The sequence below is a fragment of the Onychomys torridus genome, chromosome 5 (genome assembly GCF_903995425.1).
Source record: "Onychomys torridus chromosome 5, mOncTor1.1, whole genome shotgun sequence".
NCBI classification, from domain to species: domain Eukaryota; kingdom Metazoa; phylum Chordata; class Mammalia; order Rodentia; family Cricetidae; genus Onychomys; species Onychomys torridus.
The window spans coordinates 75,561,199-75,585,854 of record NC_050447.1 but is presented as its reverse complement, the minus strand read 5'-3'; the positions used below and the strand labels follow the sequence as shown (position 1 = coordinate 75,585,854).

General features: G+C 39.1%; 1 protein-coding gene across 5 annotated transcripts in view; it reads right to left on the bottom strand.

Moving 5' to 3' along the window:
- Window positions 1–16,808, bottom strand: part of Plxdc2 (plexin domain containing 2) — a 410,802-nt gene extending 393,994 nt beyond the window's left edge. Inside the window, exons 1-2 of one of the 5 annotated variants that reach the window (XM_036187497.1) lie at window positions 16,711–16,808; window positions 15,154–15,912 (exon numbers count right to left, since the gene is read on the bottom strand). In XM_036187497.1, coding sequence (XP_036043390.1) covers window positions 15,154–15,265 — 112 coding nt within the window. In that variant the 5' untranslated portion in view covers window positions 15,266–15,912; window positions 16,711–16,808. Of the gene's footprint in view, window positions 1–15,153; window positions 16,122–16,225; window positions 16,576–16,710 lie in introns of those variants that run through there. The other 4 variants (XM_036187498.1, XM_036187496.1, XM_036187499.1 and 1 more) reach the window with 4 other exon arrangements.
- Window positions 16,809–24,656: the final 7,848 nt, after the last annotated feature.

Genomic DNA, 24,656 nt, shown 5'->3' with positions numbered 1-24,656 from the left:
GAAGAAATTGAGGCTCTGGGGGTTCATATTTTTGCTCATAGTTGCAAAGCCAGTAAATGAAAAATCAAAGATGTAGATAAAAAAATCAACCTAGTGTCAAAGAATCATTTAAGTAAACAAAACAATTGAATGCTGCTGTCCCTAAGAGGTTGTCTTACCATGCAAGCTCCTGGAACACACCAGACGTTGTCACTCTGGCAGGTCATGGATGGCTAAATAGTTTGATCCTCCAGACTCATGCTGCCAGGCTCCTGGAACTATATTTATTTTTTTAGACATTGTTGTGGTTTTGATTTGAGATGTTCCTCCAGAGCTCGTGGGCTGAAAACTGGTTTCCCATGATAAAGTGTTCAGAAGTGTGGGTTTGTGGGGGTAACTCAATCATGGCTACTTTGACTTCTTCAGCGAGCTAACCCATGGATGGGTTTGTAACTTCATGCTATCTCTATGAGAAAGTGTTAGGAAATGTAGGAAGTAGGACTTACTTAAAAGATGTAGGTCACTGGGGGCATGGCTTTGAAGGTTATATCTTGTCCCAGATACTTCCGTTTTTCTTACTCTAATTTTTGTGTGCCGTGTAAGAGGTGAGCAGCTTTACTTTACTGCATGCTCCCTGCCATGACATTCTCGCTCACCACAAGCCTCGGAATAATTACCTCATGTGAGAAAAGTGGAAAACCTTATTCTTTTAGGATACAACTGTAAAACCTACAGTTGAACCCATAAAATCTTTCCCCTTTTAGTTATTTACTTTGGCATTTTGTCACAGAAATGGAAGGTTAAAACAAACATGTCCATCTTCATTATGTATCACATTTTTACACATTTCATATAGTATGTATTTTCATGCATTGAAAATATAAAATTAAATTGAATTGATAGTAGCAGTTTAAACTGAAGTTGTACAGAAGTAGAAAAGATGAACCAGTATGAAAATTAGGCACATTGAACTTTATGAAGGAATATTGTATGATATCATGAAAATGTCATATTTTGATTTTGTAACTCCTATAAATTCTAACATATGGAAGCCCCTGAACTATACCTAATGGATATGATATGAACATCTAAGTTTCTGTGTTAGTAAGCTTTCTTTAACCATAAGAAATATATGGGATATTGAACTTATAAAGGCATAAGTCTTCTTATTGCCTCATGGTATGTCTATGACCAGGTAGACCTATTGCTCTTAAGCCTCTGGTAGTAATGTTGGGGTGCATGGAAAGGCAAGAACACTAACCTTGCTGGTCCAGGTAACAGGAAAAAAGGAGAGCTCATTCCCAGTAATCTAAAGATGTCCCACTAAATTTCACTTTAACTATGCTATTACCTCCTAATAGCAACACCTTGAAAACTAATTCTTTAACAAATGATCCTTTGAGCATCAAATCTTACAAGCTTGTAGTCAACCTACAACAGTATTCTAATAAATACATTAACATATTCCAACATCTATTTTTTTTAAAGAATTGATTAATTTTTTAATAGATGGAGTAATAAGTCAAGGAATCTATATAAAACAAAATTTAATGATTAAATTGATGAGTTTGTATTGAGAATCTATTGTTGCTAGGTATTATGTCTGAAAACAATTATATATTTTTTATTCTATGAAAATATCATTGATATGGGAAACACAAAAATGGGTATAAAATAAACAAAATAAATGAACAGCAGATATGGAGCAATGATTGCCTACTTTTTTCCAACCTCAATGTATACACATACATGCTATATCTTTGATTAAAGAGTTAACAGTTTCTTCCTCATTAAGTTTTAGTACTTAATTAAGCACATACAGACTAAGATACTACCACAAAACAATGCTATATCTTTCATTAAAGGGTTAACTGTTTCTTCCTCATTAACTTTTAAGTGTTTAAAAGTTTACACTTTAAGCCGGGCGGTGGTGGTGCACGCCTTTAATCCCAGCACTTAGGAGGCAGAGCCAGGCGGATCTCTGCGAGTTTGAGGCCAGCTTGGGCTACAGAGTAAGTTCCAAGAAAGGTGCACATCTACACAGAGAAACCCTGTCTCAGAAAAAAAAAAAAAAAAAAGTTTACACTTTAGGGAAAACAAAATAGTGATAAAAATTTCAGAGCAAAATAAAAAAAAAATAAGCACAAGAAAAGGTTAAAATATGAAGAGTTGTCTCTGGAGTTTGAGGCCAGCCTGATCTACAGAGTGAGATTTGAGACAGGCACTAAAACTCCAAAGAGAAACCCTGTCTCAAAAAAATATATATATATATAAAGAGTTGTTTCAGGTAAGTTAATATATGAATCAAGAAGACAATTTCTTGTGAATGTCACATGATGTTTGAGATTTGGATTATGTTAATAGTTACTGAGAATACACTCTAAACAATGAACTATCACAATTTATCCAACAAATAGATTTCCTTTTATATATCCAGCTCTATACAGTGTCGAGAATACAAATTCAGGTTTAAAAGAGTAAAGGAAACATTATTTCTATGCACAAAAACTTGTAAAAGACTTTGTCTACAACATTCAATCAATTATGTTAAGAGCAATAGAATTGAAAATTTTGATATATTTAACAGGATTTGTCTTTTTGCAAAAAGTATAACAATCAAAATTGGAATCTACCAATTTAAAATACTGGGAAATATAAGATTATCTATAGATAGATTTGAAACTCCATACTCCCAGTGCAGCAATCCCAGAGTAAAACAGATACAGAACTCATTCTCTCAGAGTATATGCATATTAATGTTCTTCCCATCAGTGTGATGAAATATCTGAGAAATGAACTTCAAGGAGAAAACCTTTATTCTGGTCCATTGTTTCAGAGGTTTCATTGTCCATTTGCCTGTCCCCACTGTTTTATGGGCCAATGCAAAAACAATACATCACTGTAGGAAGGTTGCGAGGAAACCTATTCACTATGTAGAAGCCAGGAAGCAAAAAGAAAGAAAGCAAGGGACCAAAGAACCAATGAACTGTTCTTAACTATCTTCATCTCTCAACCCAAAAGACCAAGGCTTCAACCATAAGCTTTTTGAAGACAGTTGTGATCCTAACCATAACACACAGCATTCAATGATTAATGGGCTGACCAGATGTCAAATACAGTAAGGTTTAGTAAACAGTGAGGTTTAGGGCCAACGCTGCTCACTCTGGGAAAGTAGGACATTACAGTTCCAGTTCAGAACAGAGTCAACTGGAGGACATTCTCACACAATGGGAGGGGTCTGTGTCCAGAAGAGGGGAGAGATATCAAGGAGACAAAAACATCAGATGTTTGCAGCACACAAGTAGTGTGGAGGATGGGAAGAACTTTGAAGAACATTCCAAGAAAAACAAAGACGAGGATAAGAAAGATCACTCTGAGAACAGCAAAAACAGGAGGCTGAGTGTGAGGGAGATGCTCACCCCAAATGATCAAATGTGGACAACTGGCTCCCACTGAAGACCTTGAAGGAGTCAGTATCACATATTGAGTGCAGTTCTAGAGATCCTCTCCACAGTTGCTGAAAGCAAGTGTGTTTGAAAGGCAGCCAACAGCATGAATCTAAAAATGTCTTAAAGGTCTAGTCATGGGGAAATATTTCCTAGCATTTATCTTTCAGACTCCTAGGAAGCTGGTTATACAAATTCCATATGGCTCAAATGTAAATCATTACAGGAAATTAAAATCTCGTCATTTTGTGGCCTTTGAAATGTTATTCAAATTTATAAAGCTCAAAAATTTGAAACTACTTTTTAAAAAATAGTTATCCTAGACATCTTGTCCTTCTTCCTGACTTCTATAATCACATCATTCCTAAATCCATCTTTATTTTTAAAAAATTTCTAAGCCCACCTTTATAAATGATGTCTTTCCATCCAAGTACCTACCATGCCAGGCCCAACCCTGCTAAGCTTCCAAAGTTAGATGACATCTGGTACATTTAGGATGGGGTGCTTGTAGACTAAGTGAAGTCTTAATTCCTTACAAATATACTTTTCCAATTTCTTTTGCCCAGCCTCTGATTTGTATTTTACATTTTGTGTATTGACATTTAAACCCAAGTTGTCATGTTATAGAAATTGTGATTAAGAAAACTGCCTAAAATATGTAGAAAGAAGATACAAAATCTACCTAAGTGATAAATCTGGGGAAAAATACATTTTTATTACACAAGAGGAAGACTAGCCAGATTCTATCATTCACCAAAATTTCAAAGAAGGCTTCCTGTCTCTGAAGTCAGTAATTCAGTGAGGTCAGTTCCAGATGGTATCTAACCCCAGCAGTTTATAATCAAGCACAAAGTGTAGGAATTACAGTTTGGATGATACATGATATAATGATGTTTAAAGTATGTTCTGGTGAATATACACACAATTTCACTGTGTCAGAAATCAGTTATCCAAATAGCAAAGAAACAAAGAATGAGTGAAAGAATGAAAGAAAAAGAAGGCCCAAAACCAAAAACAGGATGAAAGGTTACTCTCAGAGGAAGCAGAATTTTAGAAGGAGATTTTGTGGAAAACATGAAGAGGAAGAGGAGGAAGAAGTGATGAGTTTGGACCTGGAAATATAAAGCAGTCCTAGACTGGCAAATGTCTTAATCATTACTTTAAATGCAACAAGTATATGTGAAAGCATTTCCAACATCCTACTGGATGTGCATTTTAGAAATACCTTTCCAGCTGTGAAATGAGTCTGGCATGTGTGTTAATCTTGACTGCTAACTTGTTTGGATTTAGAATCACCTAGGAAATTGGTGAGGCACTCCTTGGGGTGTATCGAGGAGGTCCTTTTCAGAGAAGATTGATTGAATGTGGCCTGCATCAACCCATGGCTGTGAAAGCCTACTTGGGAAAAAAAGGGGAGACTGGGGGAAGAAAAGCCGGCAGGTTGCTACCATTCCCCTTTCTCTGCTTCTGGCCTGAAATTTCAACATGAACTGCTCTATTTCACCACAGCCTCCCAACGATAAAAGACCAAAACCTCTGAAATCATTAGACCAAACAAACCCTTCCTGTATCAAGTTGTTTATGCCAAGTACTGTGGTTACAATGACAAAAAAATCCAATTGTTACCCTGGATTATAGCAAGACAATTTTGGAGGCAAGATACACTTCGGAAGTAACCCAAATAAGGATAGTGACTGAATCTGAGAATGGAGGCAAGCCATCGGAAGTCCAATTCTAGCACATAGTTTTATAAACAATCAGCTTCTTAGTGGCTGGGCCTACTAGACAAATGTCTGTTCTAAAAGCAACTTGACAAAACTGAGATTGCACAAATTTGGCTCCCTGGGTAGAGCTGTTTTGCAATGTCCACACAATGAGGCTATCATCTGCAGAATGACTTTGAATCATGCTTGTTTTTAAAAATATCTGAAATGAACAACAGATGTTAAAAAGATAAGGAAGTCAAAACAACAAAGAAAGAAAACCAGCTGCCCAGCTTGACCATTTACTCCTGATTACAGCACACATAATATGAAGGAGGTGGAGTTGAAGCCATAGTAATGATATAAAGGAGAAGTTTGAGCCATTAATTGGAAATATTTCCTATCTAAATAGAATCACAAATGCATTGTCTTTAGAAAGTAGCAATGTGTCATGTCTACTTTCTTTTAATATAAATTTCCTATAGAACTAAAATTCACTAATGAGTGAAAAATAAGAAGAATCTTAAACCTGAGGTATTTATTATTTTCACCAGACCTACATATCATCTGTGTGTGTTGTTTGCACGTGTCCATGTGTTGTATGCATTAATGGGTGTAGTGTATGTGTGTATGTGCATGTGTGCAGGTACACATGCTTAGACATGGATGTGTGTGTGGTTGCATAGACCCATGAGTTAAGATGCCAGAGGTCGAGGTACTGTCAACCTTAGTCTTTGAAACAGGGTCTTTCATTGATCCTATAGTTTGCTTCAATATTGGCTAGACAGCAAACCAGCCCTCCAGCAATGAGGTTATAGACACGCACCATTGCTTTTACATGGATGCTATTTATCTAAACTCTGGTCTCACTTTATCCTATGAGTCACTTTCTCAGACCTTACATAAAGTTTTTCCTATTATGAGAAAATACTTTTATTGGTGTCTACTCATTGAACATAATCCTGGGTTCACAGGGGTGTTTATATTCAAGTATGGTCACTACTACCTACCCACACATACTATCCTCTTACTTTTCTCCTCTCCCTTCTATTAAGTCCCTTCTTCCCCTAGATACTTTCACTTTTCTTTTCATGTCATATAGTCATACCTAGTTTTATATATCCATATAATATCTAGAATCAACAAACATGACATCCCACATTAATTTGTCTAAAACAATAATGTCCAATAAGATGTAGGAATCTTTTCTGTGGAACTCTGAGTCCAGAGATAGGTTTCTTCAAGGGACACAGTATAAATGCCATCATTCCCACCTCTCATTTGCCTAGAGTTTGCTCTCCTTTGGGGTAATTCCTGAGTCAGACAGACATAACTTTCCTTGATCTTGCTGTGCATTTGAACTAACTTGTGATTCCTTCTACATTTACTAAGAACCACTTGGGAGTGATGGTGAAGGTTAATGACGTCATCAGGAAAGAACACCAGTCCTCCATCTTGGGATGTGCATTCAACATGATCACTGCCATGTGGACACTCTTGAAAATTTCTCACCAGCTGTTGTGGAGCTTGTTCTGTCTGTTAGTTGCTATAAAAAAGAAACTGAATACCAGTTTCCCAGTTATTTAAAGCTTGAATTTTTAACAAATGACCCCAAATTTAACATTACTCCAAACAAAATCCCAGGGGTTTTTATTTAGCAAAACCTAAAACATTGATGATATTATATATTATAAATGGCTATGGGAAAAAACAAACAAACAAAAACAGAAAACAAACTAAGAGCCTCTGAACATAGCCAAACATCTGAAGAGCAAGAACAAGAAGAATGGACTTATTCTAAAGCTATAGTAATTAAGACTGTGTGATATCAGCACAGGGATAAGTACAAGTTTCCTCCCTGTATCTTTGAAGTTTATTACCTTAGTAGAATTAACCCAGGAATTATCTTTTACGGTAGAACACTGACTGGCCCAGGAATCTGGCAATACTAGCTCTACATGAAAGATGAGTAACTCCTACCTCATAAGCAAAGACACATAGACCACTGCTCACAATATTACTAATTATCTAGCCATGAACAATTACATAAACCTATAAGCAGAGAATTATCACTAGAAAAATTACAAATAATTTCCAAAAGTAAAAGAAAACTTAGATGTCATTTATTACCCAATTCAGCCTTAACCAAAATGGCTTCATAATATATCCATCAAACCTTGCCATATGAACAAATGTAGCCACAATATTTTGATATGATATTAAAAGCCTCCAAATAATTTTTCCTATATGAATGAAAGAAATCATGACACCTACGTTAAAATTTAAAATGTAAGTTATAAATCAAATCAGAAACAAATTTATAGTCTGAAAGACATATTCCCTAATGTTAAATTAGTATGTGAAAAGAAAAAATTAGACAACAAGAATAATCTGGAACAAAAATGTAAAGGAGAATTATTTCAGTTTTATATGCCAACTTTATTTTCACAGGTTATAAGGCATTTACAGACCACTACTAATATAGTCTTTAAACCTCTGTGTGTGATGAAAACTCTTGAGTCTACTCTTACTCCAAACATGAGCAAAATACCAAACTTCAAAGACACAGTGGCAAGTCTCTTAGTTCAATTTTGGATTCTTGGAATTACTGAGTTAAAATGCTAAATTATAAAACAAAATTCAAGAGTGCACACTCTCAAGACATAAGTAGTAAATAGTCAGAATTTAAAAGCAAAATTTAGAAGTCAGAACTCCTAAAATAATTGTGCATGTTTAACATACATTAGCTCATATTAATAAGACATAGAAAAGAAATAATTAAGGGGTTGAAATTACTTGTATTCAAAAGTTCAGGATAAGTTTTTTCCCCCATCTTAGGACCCCATACATACTGAAAATATGATTCAATATACCATAAAATCATTCACATACACTTGCAGTGAGTGGTCTTGCAGTGCACATTACATTGAAGTATAAACCTCTCTCGGTTTATTGAAGGAAAGAGCAGAAATGGAGACGTGACATTTAAAACAAGGCACATGTCTACTGGGCTTGTGTCCAGTATGCTGACTATGCTTACCAGAAGGTTAGGAGGTCAAGCAAACAAGAGCACATACTAAAGGAATAACAAGTTTAATGGGGTTCATGGTAGTTTCAACCTTGAGGAGAATGGGGCGAGAATGTGCAAAGGTTTCAGCATGAGCTTTACCCACAATACACCTAAAAGTCTGTCATGTACTGGAAATTTCATATTCAAAAAAGACAAATTCTACCTGCCTTACATCTACTTCAGGAGAATAAATATCCATTAGTTGTTAAATTGTAGATTTGAACAAAGTTGGATACTTCTATAAACAGATATACAGACACCCAGAAACACACCATTTCCACCCCAAAATTCTCACTGCATGCTGAATGCACCACATTCCAACTAAAGAATGTTCTATCCTGACCTAAATGATCCACGCACCATACTCAAGAAACTACAGCAGGTTACTTTAGACTTTTACTATCACATAATACCCAAGGAATATGCATAACATTCTGTTTCAAAGATGCGAATTTTTACTCTATTTATCCACAAAGCAACTTCTCAATATTCTCTGTATGTGCTATACTCTTTAGTGTTACTTAGGAGATGAGACCCTGAGATATACAGATTTTTAAGGAAATGGTTTCATTTAACAAGTAAACAAACAAACAAAAAAAAAAAGGTGAGAAAGAAAATGAATACTAAGATTTCCAAACACTTTAAAGAAACTCTGTGTCTCTGCTTTTGTTGTCTTTTCTTGACGAGATTGAGGAACATTTGCAATGGTAACAGACACAGAAACAGTGATAACAGCAGAGCTATTGTCTCTAGATCTGCTTGGGGAGCCAATGGAGGAAGAATTAAAATCTGTATTTTAAGTATGCTTAGATCACACTTCGTTAATTTTAAACAAGCTTTCAGATTCTTTTAAATGCACAAATATGGATAATCATTTGAAATCATACTGTCTTTTTCACTAAGGAATGAAAATTACAAATCACCCAAAGAACAAATGGGAAATGACTTCACTGTCTTTCTAGAAACACAAAGAGGTATATTCTACATTGGTATCTTTTCTCTGTTAGTGTCCTGTTAATTAGGCCTGGCCATACATGACATGTCAGTATACAGAGCAGAAGAGCCATGCTAACGAAAGCACCCTTACTAGACTGATATTCTATAGTGGTTACATCAGTAGATCAGACTCATTGAATGGGGTTGGAATGAAGGTATGCTACATGAACCTCAGTAGAGAAAGACCTTCCAAGATGGAATGCTCTAGAGATAATTAAAGCTGGTGGGGAGGGGTGGTGCTCAGAACAAAAGGACAGTTTGGAATTCACCAGATTAAGACTAAACTGAAAAGCAGCTTACTAATGCATAACTGAATGCACTGTGGAAATTTGATAAGATTTGCTTCTTTCTAATTTCCCAAACAAATACAAGTGAGAAAAGGTATCTTAGTCCATTTTCTGTTTCTGTAACAGAATACCTGGTACTGACTAATTTAGAAGGGGAAAAAGTTCACTTAATTTTTAGTTCTAGAGACTGAAACCCCCGATAGAGCAGCTTACACATCTGCATGTGGCTTTTGGAGAGGGTGTCTTATAGTGTCACAACATAAAGGAGAAACAGAAGAGGTAAACACTCAGGGACAGGGGTCACTTTACAACACTCTGTTACTGAACTAATCCTGCTCTGGGAAACTACCCCAATCTTCTGAAATACCAACATTTTTCAATGCTGTTTACTTAAGGGACCAAATTTCAATGTGTAGTTTGACTGGAACAAGCCACAGGGACAAAGACAAGTACAGAATAAAGGTAATAAAGCCACAAGGCAGGAAGTATATTAATAGAAATTGGTTAATTTAAGTTATAAGAGCTAGTTAGAAACAAATCTAAGCTATCAGACAAGCTATCATAATTAATAAGAAGTCTCAATTTTGTTACTTGGGAGCTGACTGGCAGGACAGAAAAACCCATCTACAAATGGCACCCAACATCCAGCCACGTACATCTACATAAGACCTGAGAAAGCTTTAAAAAAGATTCTTAACACACAGAAATGGAGCCAAACATGGCTTCCTAGTCTTGTGTCTCCTGGTACCTGCCTGTGTACTTGAGCTGCCAGTGTGCCATGAGCTAAGTCATTTTGGTAAGAAACTGTCCTTGCCTCAACTGCTGACAATCTGTGTCCAAACTAGACCAGCAGGACACAAAGAAAAGGGACTGCCAAACTTTGCCAAGATAGGGTAGGACAGTCCCTCAAAAATTCTTGGTTCACAAAAATGTCTGCCAAATACTCTAGGCCTGTAGGCTAAAGATGGATGCCTCTATGTTGCAGAGGATCCTTGAGTGAATCTCCAGGTATCCAGTTGTTTCTGTCATTTCCTTTAGTTTTGGAAGTTGTTTGCTCTGTACTTCCTGTTTACTAAGATAATGTTATATCCTTCTCGGGTCTTTGATGGGGTTAAAGACTAGATTCACAGTTATAGTTTTCCTTAGTTATAATAAAAGGGAAATTAGTACAGAGCTTAGGACTCAACAGGATAGAATAAATAATGGAGTATTTTCTCCAAATATGTCAAATACAAATGGACTGGACATTGCAACTGTAATTTTTACCTGATAATTGTTCTTATTGTTTAAACTTTTATTATGCTAGAGTTGAAAACTTTCCTTTTTATTTAGACAAAAGGGGGAAATACGGAATAATCTTTTTGTACACCGTAAATATTTGTCACATGGGTTGGTTTAATAAAAAGCTGAACAGCCAATAATAGCTAGGCAGGCTTTTCTCGGAGAGAATGCTGGGAAGAAGACGGGCAGAGATGCAGACAGTTGCCAGCCAGATGGAGAAGCAACATGGGAATTATGGAATATAGGTAATAAAGCCACAAGGCAGAAAGTGAATTAGTAGAAATGGGTTAATTTAAGTTATAAGAGCTAATTAGAAACAAGCCTAAGCTATCGGCCAAGCTTTCATAATTAATAATACTTCTCCATATTGTTATTTGGGAGCTAGCTGATGGGACAGAAAAATCCATCCATAGGCCTTAGAAAAGCTCGGCTCAAAAACAATTTTCCAAATAACCAACGCTCTCTTGTAGTTTTAATCACCATGTACAGATTGCAGATGGATCTCTGAGTTAGAGGCCTGCTTGGTCTACGGTGTGCTTTCCAGGACAGTCAAGGCTATACCAAGAAAACCTGTCTCAAAGGACAAACAAACTAAAAAAAAAATTTAATAGTAATAAAAAATGTAGAAGTCTTAAGGCAAATAGCAATCTGCTAGAGCACTGAGGAAGTTTGGTAGCACTAGATCATATACTCTGCTTTTAAGTCATTATCCTATGAAGCTAGTTTTTAATATCCATTTCCACTTCACTGACTGAAAGCATTTTTATTTTAGGAATCCTTAAAAGTCTCCCAGGGCTGTATTCAGGTCAGTAATCCATCCTGAACTACAGCTCTATGCTGTTCCATTCAGTTCTGCAAGAACTTATTACATGCCTATATGTTACATGCTGTGGCAGGTTCAAAATGATGACAATGAACCCAGACTGCAGGGACCAGTGTGCTGGTCTAATAGGATATATGATCAAGATGCAGCAGTTCAAACAAAAGAAAAAAAAATAACCAAGAAACAGGCAAAGTCTTGAAAGTGCTCCAAAGGAGGCAATAAGTCAGTGCATTCATTTCTGAGGAAGTACTGCTTGAAATAAGCCAGTAAGGGAAAGCAGAATGTGTTTGGAGGGAGATAAGATTAATGAAAAAAAGGGACAAGAGAGATGGCAAGATGGTAGGAACATGTGGTTCTCACTCAGGGAACATTTGGTGAGAATTCAAGAATACGGAAGGTGATGGGTGGGGTAGTGGCTCAGGCCTTAAGGTCATGGTCTTCAGAACAAGTGGAAAACAAACTAAAATCTTTAAATCTCAAGATCACAGCTGTAGGTCAATCCATTTATCCTTAAAAACAGTGTTTCTGTAATAGAAGATAACATTTAGAAAGAATAAAATGGACATGTTTGCTGCATCTCTGCAGGGGCCTGTTTGATTCTTGTAGAGAAGAAACTTGCAGTATCTTGCATTTTTAATTTCATTCAAGCTCATGCTCAAGGATGAGAAATAGACTTTGGTAACATCCATTTCTTAATATATGGATAACTTGTAAATTATATAATTACAATGATTAAAGCCATGTTTCTTATATAATAATAATTCTAAGCCTCCATGCGACATCCATGAAAGAAAATCTTATTGTAGAATACATTTCTGTGGCAATCCAAACTTATGCAAACTCAAGCTATAAAAATCTTTTTCAATCTCATATGTTAGAACATTTTATGAAAATTTATAAGTCATTGCTGGATAAAATTAACATGCTGGTCCAATAATCTGACTCCCTGTGTCCTAATACTTTTGTTGTATAGACCAGTGCTAACAGCAACTTTTGCCTTGTAAGTCAACAGGACAACTCATAACAAATGCTCCAAATTAGTAATATTACCAGCTAAATTGGACGAATCTACTGGAAATGAAACATAAAAATACCCAAACAGAGAGAGAGGAAAAAAAAAAAAAGACAGCTAAAATACAAGTAAATGACAGATTCAACATGAACTACGCATCCCTTCTTACAAACAGGAAAGAAGAAATTGGTGGTTTCTCTGCCCTCTGGTGGCAGTAAAATCAACCACAGTGTCAGAGAACTAAAAAGTCCCTGTTATGAAATCAGATGTTTTCCTACACCAAAATGCCTGTAACAAAACCCTGATTGCTGCATGCCGACTTGTAACTTCTGAATTATTGTCTGGATATTTAGCTTTCAGACCAGTCATCTTGCAAAGGAGAGTAGATTGTTTTTCTTCTGTGACACCCTTCCCTCTGTTATATATTCAGTAAGCTAAAACCACTTAATTCCAAGGTGATTTCATAAAACTCCATGTAGAATGCTGTTCGGCTATTTCAGATTATAGTAAAGTCTCTAAAGAATTGACAGAATAGTTAATCTCTCCATCCCAGTCCTTTGAGCACAATGTTTTCTAAGAGTTCCACCAGAAATAGTGAATTCCTATAAAATGCTGGCATAGTCTTCTTGTCAGTGTAGGCATGTCATACTCCACAAAGCCAAAGCTTTCCCTGAGCTGGTCAGTCTTAAAGTGCAATAAATTTCACTCTCCCCGAAGCCTTAGAATAGCAAATTTAACATGAATGTTAGTGATTTCTACCTCCCATAATACAAAAGTAAAAATTGCTGGTCTATTTTTATTTATTTATTTTTGCTGTAAATGCATTATTCATTTCCAGTGCCAAAGAAGTTTTTAAACAAACAACTTTTGGCATGCACCCATACACACACACATATACACACACCTCTTTCTTACACACATACACACACCCTTTTGCAAAATTGATTTACATATTTATTTATTCCAAATATGCTCATGGAGGTGACTACTGCATCTTCTAAAGTGCTTCTTTCTGAAAAGTAAAGGTATTGTTATTTTTTCAACTAATGAAATGCACCAAGAAAATAAACAGAAGTATAGTGCACTAATATAAGTTATAAATGGCTAAGAACTTATTATGTCCATTGATGAGGACCATCCTAGGTGACCAAGAAAAATCCAGGGAGTCTTCATTTTAATCTCAGCTTTTATCTTGTTATCCCTATGGCTCCTTCTCTGCTCCAGAACTCACACACACACACACACACACACACACACACACACACACACACACACACACACCCCTTTCCAACCTTAAATAAGAGCACCAAGAAAGTATCCACTTCCTCTGTTAAAATTTACTCTGGAGGTAGACACACTGCTTGGGCCATCTGATGTGTTTCAAGGTGGTAAAATTTTATTCAAGGTTTTTGTAAACACGTATCCTCACCTGGAATCCCCAGGTGTCCCTTCTGTGACTCCTTCAAGGTTAACAGCTGGGTACCTATACATCCTTTCTAAGGAACCATTTACCACTCTCTCAAATTAAACACAGGCATACAAAGTAAGATAGAACAAAAGTGATTGTTCTAACTAGGAAGTTTTCCTTTCTTTTTCTCTTCAAGTGCCCTTTGCTCTCACCAACTCTGGGAGTCTACAAGACTTCAGGGATTCCTGCCCTGGTGTTTCACTACCCATTGGTTTCTTTACTGATAGGCAGAAATAAGGAGCAAGCTGAAGAGTCTCAGTGGACAGGGTGGTCTGGGGAGACAGCCAGGTTAGCCAGTCCCAGCTCATTCTGAAGACACTGTTCATTGCTACACACCTAGCTAGCGACGCCACCAGGGCAGGAATTGCGGCCAGTTGTGAGGATTTGGAGGCTCTGCCTCCTCCTGGGTCAGTGTCAAGGAATCCTAAGGAACCCCTGGCACGTTTGGGCCTGTCTGTGAAGCTGAGAGGCAGAGGACAATGGGGCCAGGGCTGGTCCTCAGAGGCATGCCCGCCCTTATCTTGTCCACCTCCTCTCCATCCCTAAAGCCTGCCGCGCCTACAACACCCCACTTTGGTTAACCCTACACCGAGATAGCTAGTGGGGATAACCTGAAGGAAGGATCTGCAGCAACAAGGCATTTTCTATTGGCAGGGGGAGACCTGCCTTCTCTGGCTGTCATCATATCCCCCATCGCCCCTTTCGTGGCCGGCTCAGAGGCTCAGTTTTGCCAAGCTTCAAGAAAAGAGAAGCCAGAAAGGAGACAACCTGATATGAAGCTTCAGGGCGAGGTATCCACTACAGCTGGCTCTTACACTGGGGCTTCGTTGGGCTGCTTGGGGCAGACAGGACCACCCCCTGGCGCCCAGGTGGAGTAAGGACCATAACCTCAGAGAAGTCCTGGTCTCCAACACCTTCTCCTGGTCAACCCTCTTCCTTCTTTTGGGAAACTCATTTCCCAGAAAAACAAGTAGGATAAGTTTCCCAAGGGCAATGCAATTGGTGGGTGCGGGTTGGGAATAGGGGTACCGGGGCACCGGAAGGATCTTCAGCTGCACACAAAAACAATCGAGTAAAGTGCTTCTTACCAGTGATTTGGTTTCCAGGCTCCGCGTGGGCGAACAGGAATCGGTCGGTTAAGAAGTGACAAAGTAACATAACTCCTGCTGCGGCCAGGTTGGCCCTCGGGAACCTCGCCATTCCGCTGCCTCGACCTCCCTCCTCTGCCCTGCGAGTTTTCCTTGCCGCGCTGGGCTCCGGGGCTCTCCGTGGGGATGGGGCGAACGGCAGAGCTCTGAGGGTGGGTCTCGGGTGGGATCCTAAGGCCTCGGTCAGTTTCGATAAGCTTTCACTCCCGGTAGCAGAGAACAGCGACCAGCGAAGGAGGGGCAGCCCAGCTCTCTCCGAACTTCGGGGGCTCTCTTCTCAACTTGCCACCCTCGCAGTCCTCAGCCGACACAGTACCAGCAAGTGTGGGGAGGAAAGGTCACTTGCAGCCGGGCTGGAAAACTCCCGGGTTCTCGAAAGCAGCGCCACCCGGGCTCCAGGGACGGTGACTTCCGAGCGCCCGCGACGCGCTCCACTGGGTTCAAAACAGATCTAATTCCACAGCCAGTACCGGTGCCCTGCAGATCCAAAAGGGCCCTGAGCACCGGAGGAACTTTCCCAGATTTAAAACTGGCCCCGGCGGGTTGTTGGGGTTCCCGGGAGAAGGGGAGGTTAGTGGAGGCTGGAGAAACCCCTCCAACAAGTTTTTCTTCTTTGCTTCGCCCAACGCTGGGCGAGCGTCCTCACCGGCAGCCGGAGGGATGGGCAGCCCCAGAGAGAAGAGTCCGGGAAGGTCCGGGCTGCGGTGATCAGAAGAGAGAGAGAGAAGAGAGAGGAGACAAATGTGCTTTTTTAAAGAAAAAGAAAGACGAGGAAAAAGTAAAGCTGCAGCCTGGTTAGAGGCGTACGGAGGAGATTGCTCCGAACACCGCGGAGCCCCAGGAGTTTGGTGGCAGAGGCGCCGCCGCGCTCCCCCGCGCTCCTGCTCTACACTTTGGTGAGGGAAGGAGGCTTGCCATTTGCCAGATCCGCCGCGGAACCCTCCTCCCCCTTCCCTCCTCCCTCCTCCCTCCTCCCTCCGCCTTTCCCCTGGTTCCTCCAGGCTTCTCCCACCTTCCTCCACTCGAAACCAGCAGCCCGCACCGACCTGTCCAATGGCTGAGCTTTTCTTGGGGGCGCCAGAAAAGTCTCCCACAGAGGAAACCCAGGAAGACTGGCTGGGGGGAGCCAGAGGGTCACTGCGGCCCCAGGAGCCTCCGGGATCTCGAGGACGGGTACGCGGGGCGGTGGCAGATCCTGATCGCCTGGACGCCATCAGCCCGCCCTGCTGGCGCCCTCTGTAGCGGGGGCAACGCCGCCTGCACCCACCAGGCTCCCCGGGATTCTGGATGCCAGCCTCCGGTTGGGGGATGAGGCCCCAACGAGTGCCCACAATTTCCTGGGTTCAACCTGGGCTCTAAAGGGTTAATAACATTTCATCCCTATCCGAGGGCTGATCTGGCAACCGTTAGGGTGTGGGGGGGAAAAATCAAACCTGAATCGCTTTGGTTACTAACATTCACACCCTCCACCCCCATCCCAGCAAAACCCACTCCTACCCCAGACCCTCGCAGAGGGTGGTGAAAGGTAGCTCTGGGCTGCAGGGTCCAGCGGCTGCCGCTGCAGTTTGGTAAAGTGTCCGCCTGAGCGAAAGCGAGAGTTTAAAGGAACAGGAGGCCCTTTGAATTTCCTATGGGGGCTTTAAAGGGCTTTCACTCGCCACTTTGTTTTTGTTTTTTTTAGCTTGGGGGAATCTGCTTCGGTGTTAACCCCTTCCAGCCCTCTCATCCGCTTACATTTTATTTCGCAGACAGTTAACATAGCATCACTGGTGAAAAGAATATGCTCTAAATCATTCCCTGTGCTAGGATTTCGGTTTTCCCACCAGGAGCAATTTGCTTGAGCTTTAAGCCCCAGGTCTCCCGGCATCACATCAGGAGAATTATATCCTGAAGCTCAGAGAAGGTCAAAATTAGCCAAGTGGAGTTAATTTTTGTTTAATCATCTCCTAGCTTGAAGAACAGAGGTGTTTTCTGAAGACAAAAGGAGAGCTGAATTAACAGGCTTGAAAGTGTTCCGGGTCCAATCCAGCCTTGTAGCTGGTTCTTGTCTTTGCCTTTCCATGCTCTGAAGACTTTGTCATGGATAGATTCCTAAACTTTTCACAAAACCTACTAGAAATGGGCTGAGATCATTGCAAAATTTGATACAGAGAGTTTGCCTTTCCCCTGAGAAATATAAGCAAATATGTTTCCTCTAAAATAAGTCTCATTTCTCCATTACAGAATAAAATATACTTGTGAATGTTTAAGTATGCCACGCCTCCACCTTTTGTTACCGCCAAGACGCTTGACAAATCACGAGCTTTTTCCTGAGTGGGTTGATGTCGCCCCTGCCAACCACACTTAGGAGCTATAATTCTCTTATTTCTGCTCTACCAAGAGTGTTTGAGTTCTAGATTGCATGTTAATCTGAGAACCTTGAATATTTACATGATGTTTAAAAGGGCAGTCGCCTTCTTCTTCCTCTTCTTCTTCTTCTTCTTCTTCTTCTTCTTCTTCTTCTTCTTCTTCTCCTCCTCCTCCTCCTCCTCCTCCTCCTCCTCCTCCTCCTCCTCCTCCTCCTTGTTTGTTTGTTTTTTCGAGACAGGGTTTCTCTGTGTAGCTTTGCGCCTTTCCTGGAACTCACTCTGTAGACCAGGCTGGCCTCGAACTCAGAGATCTGCCTGGCTCTGCCTCCCGAGTGCTGGGACCATCCAGGAAAAGTGTAGTCTTCTAATGGAAACTTCACGGGGCATTAATTGATGTTGATTTTGCTTCCTGCACTTGGAACAGCTGGCACTTTCCACCTTGACCACCACCACCAAAAATCCAGGCCAACAGCTGGGACAGAAACCCAGAGAGAAAGTTTCCCTCGACTCTTTGCACAACTCCACTTCTCATAATGTCCACAGCTGTAGGGAGCCCAGCAAGATCAGAAAGGGTTAGGTCTTGGGTCACAGTACAAAAAACCAAACCAAAACAAAGATGGGTCTCCTCCTTCTCTGGGGAAGAACGCTTCCGCCTGTCATCTTCACTTTTTTCTCTTATTGCTTCTGCAAATTGGTAGTATTTATTTTTCTTATTGTTTGCTGTCCTTGGCCATGCTTTGCCCTCTTGGTGGCAGCTATAAATATACATTTACCAATTAAAATTGTTTGCTACAAACCGAAAGGAATCAGATGTCAGTTTAAGGATAGTTCAATCAATTTGCATCTGTTGGTTTCTGTTGGGTATGCTGTTTACCCACAATGCATTATTTCTATCTGAATCTTATTTTGCAAAGTTACTCATATCTATGTCCACCTCCAGTAGATTTGTGACCGACTTAGTCTATTGATAAGATACCATCCATGACATCTTCAGAGCATGGAGTCACTTGAGCAAGAAAGAGCTGGTGAACCTAGAATGCAATAAAAAAAAAAATGTTACCCAATTTAGTTTTCTCTTAACCAACAGCTAGTGAAGAATCTCCAAATGAGTAAGAGATTAGCATCTGTGATGATATTCTGCTAGGAACTAAATCAAAAGGGAGACCATTGTAATATATCTAGGTTGTGGTACTTTAAATCTCTATCAAAAAATATTTGTAGAAATGAATTTTGCCTTCACATTGTAGCAATATCAGATGAAGAAAAAAATATGTCTCACAATAATTTGGGGGTAGAATGGCAAGAGTTGACTCCACATATAACTCTGTTTGTCCTTGGTTGTTGGATCTGCCCTAAATGTTTCACCACTGTACAAGTGTGAGTTTCACGTTTTTGGTGACCAACTAAGAAACAAACTTTTCCTTTGTAGGAAAAGTTTCATTATCTTCCACAGATATGAGAGAGGTGTTGTCATATTGGAGTTTGTTTCTAACGACTAAAGTTACAGAGAAGACACAGCCATCTCTTACCCACTGAGTTACTTGAAGCTAATTTCCCAAGGGACAAACAAATTAGAAAGTACAAATGATTCGTCCTTGTTTTTGTTTAAGGCTTAGACCTAGAATCCACAAGTCACTTTCTCCTTGAGTATGATACATCGGCATCATTAACCACATAGAACTTTGATTAGACTCAGATAGACCTGAGATATCATCTCTCCAGATTTCAAACCTTTGAAAACACCTTATCTCCATTAATCTTCAGGGATTATTTATTTTCTTTTCGTTTTTTAGAAAGATTTTCTTTCAGCTGATCATGAATTCCCTATGTAGCTGAGGATGGCTTTGAACTTATGATCCAACTGCTTTTGTTTACAGCATACTGGTACTGCAGGTTTATGTGGTTTTATAGATAAAGTCTAGGACTTTGTGCACACAATGCAAAGCATCCCATCAACTGAGCTACATCCCTAGCCCTGAAACCTTTATAACACACACACACACACACACACACACACACACACACACACATATATATATATACATAACATATATCTAACATACATGTGTTATAGTTACAGTATTTGTATGTATACATATAGTTATAGCTACAGTTATGATCAGACTATATCTGAATAAGGACACTTTTAGTTAATCTCCTATCCTTTCCCCAATTCTAGCTCCTAAGAGCTGTTCTAAATTGAAATTTGGCTGAAAGAATCCCTAAGAAAACATCATATACATATGGCTTAAAAACAAAACTTGAGATGCAGTGTAGGCTAAGGATTATCTGCATTTATTGCACTCCTTAAAACCATTCTCAGGAAATAATTTGTGTCTATTTAACATTATTTGTTGAAGGGTCCTACAATTGCCTTCTGATGAAGGGACACAGCTAGTGGGTATGTATGCAGTCTTATGCTACGACCTCCCCTTAGGTCAGAGGCATTTCCTCTTCCTCCTCTTGATAGGACCAATTTTCTGACCTCTGCCCTGCAATTACAAGACTCGTGTGTTCATCTTGGCTGACCTGCTCTCAAAGTCAACTTGACTTTTATTGTACAGTTGGTGGTGTTTCAGCTTTCTGTTTTTTTATAGTTTTAAGCAGTAAATTTTATGAATGGAGCATTTTAAACTCAACAAACATATAAAAATTTACCTAGAAGCTGAATATTACTCTTTGTTGATAGAACACTTACATACCAGAATATTCCTTGTATACATGTTACCTTTGCTATTTAGATGAAATTAACAACATACTTATATTTGGCACATTTCTGTGAAATAATATATTAACATAGCATACATTTATAGCTTTCCGAATCTTAAAAATTTAAGATTTATTGGACAATAAATAGCAGTATACAAAATGAGCAATGTAAATAGCAAGAAGGAAGTGAACAAAATGGAATAGTCCACTGTTTAAAGGTGTAGGGCGACAAACAGCGCAAAACGGAAATAGACACCTTATTTTAAATTATTAGAATCAAAGATGAAACAGCGATTGCATCTTTGGAAAAAATGCCTGGCAAATACTTAGTGAGTCATGAAATGAAATAACCACGTTAAAGAGTTATGCATAGTGCATAAATAACAGCACAGTGAGAGGGGCCAAGATGTTCACTGTTACCCAGTTATCTGGATTTTTCTGAACTAACGACAAATACCTGCAGTAGAGGAAACTTGTTTCTGGAGTGTTAACCTCGGAAGAAGCTGCACTCCTACAGAAGCCCAAATGGAAGTCCCAACTGCCACCCCATGTCACAGGGCTCTGCACCTGTCCCTATGTGCCCTGAGTCACAGAAGCAGAGTCTCTGACAGAACTCAGCCTCATGGCTCACCCTGTATTTCTTTTCACATGTTTATTTCCTTTGTTCCAATTTTTATTTTCATTTTCATGTCTATGACTTTTTAAAGCCTAATTCACACAGCTTGAGAATTATCCTCTTTAAAATACACAAATCAGTGGATTTTACCTTATCCCAAAGTTGCAGAACCAAAACTATCATCTAATTCCAGATGGTTTTCATCACCCAGTGCCCATTAATAGTCAATCACATTCTCCTCCCCCAAACCCCAGCCCTAGAGAACACTAGTCTACTGTGTCTGGAGTGTTGTGGACAGATGTCTGGGGACAATTTTGTGAACAGAACCATCAGAACCATCTATGAACTTTTGTATAGGAATTCTTCCACTTAGCATAATGTTTTCATGGTCCAGCTACATGTGGTATGCATGTATCTGAGTTTATTGCTTTTGATTTCAAAATAGTATTCCATTGAATGGAAAGTAGATAACATTTATGTACATCAGTTATTCGAATCACAGTTTTTACAATTACACAATTTGTGTGGGTGTAACACACTAGGCACTATTGCTATCTCACATTTAACTTTGTAAGTAAATGACAAACTCTTTTCCAAAGCAGTGACAAATTTTTACATTCTAAATAGCATGGGGAAACTATAATTTCTCCTTGTTATATCCTATTTTTATTTAGTTGTGCGTTTGTTGCTTTGTTTTTTGTGTATTGTGCATGATGAATATGAGGTGGTGGGCATGTTTGCAGGTCAGAAGATGATTTAGTGGAATCTGTTCTCTTCTTTACTTGAGTTACAAGGATTAAACTCATTTTGCCAGGTTTGCATGGCAAATTACTTTACCTACTGATGCATCTTGCCATCCTTCAATGCCCCCCTTTTTAAGTTGGTGGCATCCCAGATGGTGTGATGTGGAATTCACTGCTGTTTAGATTGGCATCTCTCTTATGATGAATGAGGCTGAGTATCTTTTCCTCTGCTTCCTGGGCATGGTTTTATTTTTTTGTGAAGAGTAGTTCCTTTTAAATCGTACTATCTTCTCTGTGTTGGTGTGTTTAGGATATGCTCTAGAAGATAGGCCCTTTATCATTTATATGACCTACGAGCATTTTTTCTCTGCATATCATTACACTTATTTGTAGTGTTCTTTGATACACAATTTTTATGTTGGTGAGATTAATATATATGTTGTTATTCTTGATTCTACTTTGGATATCATACATTTGAAATATATAGGGATGGAGAAATAGTTCAGTAATTAATATGTTTGATCCACAAATGGGAGGATCTGGATAAAAGTTTGGGTCCCCAGAACTTGCTTACATGAAAGGTGTATGTGGTGGTTGGCCTGTATTTTGGAGACTGGGGAATCTCTAGAGCAAGTTAGCTAGTTAGACTAGCAATTTTAGCTGTTGCATTGGCGAGCTCTGTATTCAAGGTAGGACCTCTGCTGTGGATATCGCTCTGTGTAAATAAAGTTCTGATTGACCAGTGGCCAGGCAGGAAGTGTAGGCAGGACAAGAGAGAAGAGAATTCCAGGAAGTGGAAGGTTGGAGAGAGACACAGCCAGCCGCTGCCATGAAAAGCAACATGTAAAGACACTGGCAGGCCACAAGCCATGTGGCAAAGTATAGACTAACAGAAATGGGTTAATTTAAGATAGAAGAAGTAGATAACAAGAAGCCTGCCATAGCCATACAGTTTCTAAACAATGTAAGTTTCTGTGTGCTTTCTTGGTTGGGTCTGAGCGACTGTGGGACTGGCGGGTAAGAGAGATTTGTCCTGACTGGGCCAGGCAGGAAAATTCTAACTACAGACCTCTGCCTGATTAGATAAGGTACAGTGCTAAGAAAGACTCGAGGTTAACATCAGTGCCTCCATATACATCTGCACCAACACACGCGCACGCACGCACACACACACACACACACACACACACACACACACACACGCACACATGTACACACACCATACACACATACCTATGAGAAACAGAAAAAAAAAGAAATTTGTGTTCATTCAGATTTACACCCATTTTTACTATTTCCTAAATTTATCTTTTCCATTTAGAGAAATATGTAGTTTTTGATGAGATATAAAGGAAGAGGTCAAAATTACTTTTTGCATAGAATTATAGGTTGTTTCATTCACGTGTTGAAGAAAATAGCTTTCCCACTGAGTGATCTGGGCATGGATGGCAATGAACTGATGAGAGTCACAGACTTGTTGCCAGACTCTCAGTTCTAGCCTCTTCGTATCTAATGCCACACTATTCCTGTTATTTTAGTATGTTAGCAAGTGCATGAATAAGGAAGTGTGTGTAGTCCAACTTGTAGTGGTCTTGAACAACTACTTTTTTTTTTCTGAATCCCCTCCACTTTCACACAAATCTTTTTTGTACCTACAATAAAGGCAGTTAGAAGAATTAGCCTCACAAGGTAAAATATATATTTTGTAAATTTCTAAATATACTGTTTTAAAAATATGGGAGAAGAAAATTATTTTGCATGGGCATAACCTTTGCATTTAAGGAACTTTGTTGTGACTTAGAAAGAAATGATTGTTCTCTTTTAGATCTTGTGTGACTGGGTTTATGATCTTAATACATATGAGAGCGAGATGTATGCCTATGTTTGAGCTGATTAGCCTCACATATGCTGGTTCTCATAAAACCATCAGACCACCAGCTACTACTCAGCCCCCTGTGCATAATTTCAAATAGGTAGTTGTTACTTTTTAATTTGTAAAATAAAAGTAAGTTTCATAATAGATGTTGAATTTTAGGTTCTTAGATATCTTAGCAAATAAGTTAACTTAAATTTAATAGCTTTATTTTATAACTTGACTTTTGAAGAAAGTGTCCTTATAAGACATCAAAATGTTATTGATTAGCAGTTTTCAGTAAGTAAATAGATAAAGGGCTTATCAAGTCAATCTGAACATTTATAATTGGCAGCAGAACCACCTTAAAGAGTTTTTACATGTGCATTCATATACATTCAAAAAATGATTCATTAAAGTGATTAATCTTATTAGATAAAAGATATGATAATGCTGACCTTATTTTGATCTTAGCTCCTTCTGTGGTTCCTCATACTCCTTTTTAGTTGAATTTCACAGTGTTCCTGCTTGTCCCCAGGATCCCTTGTTAATCATCATTCCCCTTCCTGTAACAAATTCATCCATGTTCAGCTGGTCCTTGTACTTCTCAGCCACAGGAAGACAGAATAATATCACAGCAGATAAGGCTGGAGTAAAGTATCTAATCTCACAGCAGTGGAAATAAGAGGATGAAATAAAATGACACCTCATGGTATAACTTACTTCCTCCAAGTAGTCTTAATCTCTTAATGTCTCTAATACCTTAAATAAATGCCACAAATAACTGTAGAGCACATAAGCCTTCGAGGGACATTTTATAACCAAACCATTAAAGATCCCAAATCGAACAACAGTGTTGAAGTTCTCTACCTACTTCTTGCTTCTTGTTAAAAGATACACATCATAAAATTTACCATCCTAGACAATTTTGATGAAATAATTTAGTGGCCATAAGAAAATTGATATCAGCCAGGCAGTGGTGGCGCATGCCTTTAATCCTAGCACTCAGGAGGCAGAGGCAGGCAGATCTCTGTGAGTTTGGGGCCCCCGTGGTCTACAGAGATAGTTCCAGGAAGCCAGGGATGTTAATCAGAGAACCTGTATCTTGAAAAACCAGGAAAAAATGGAGTTTTTGTTTTTGTTTTTGTCTTTTTCTCTTTGGAGGCTCACCACCC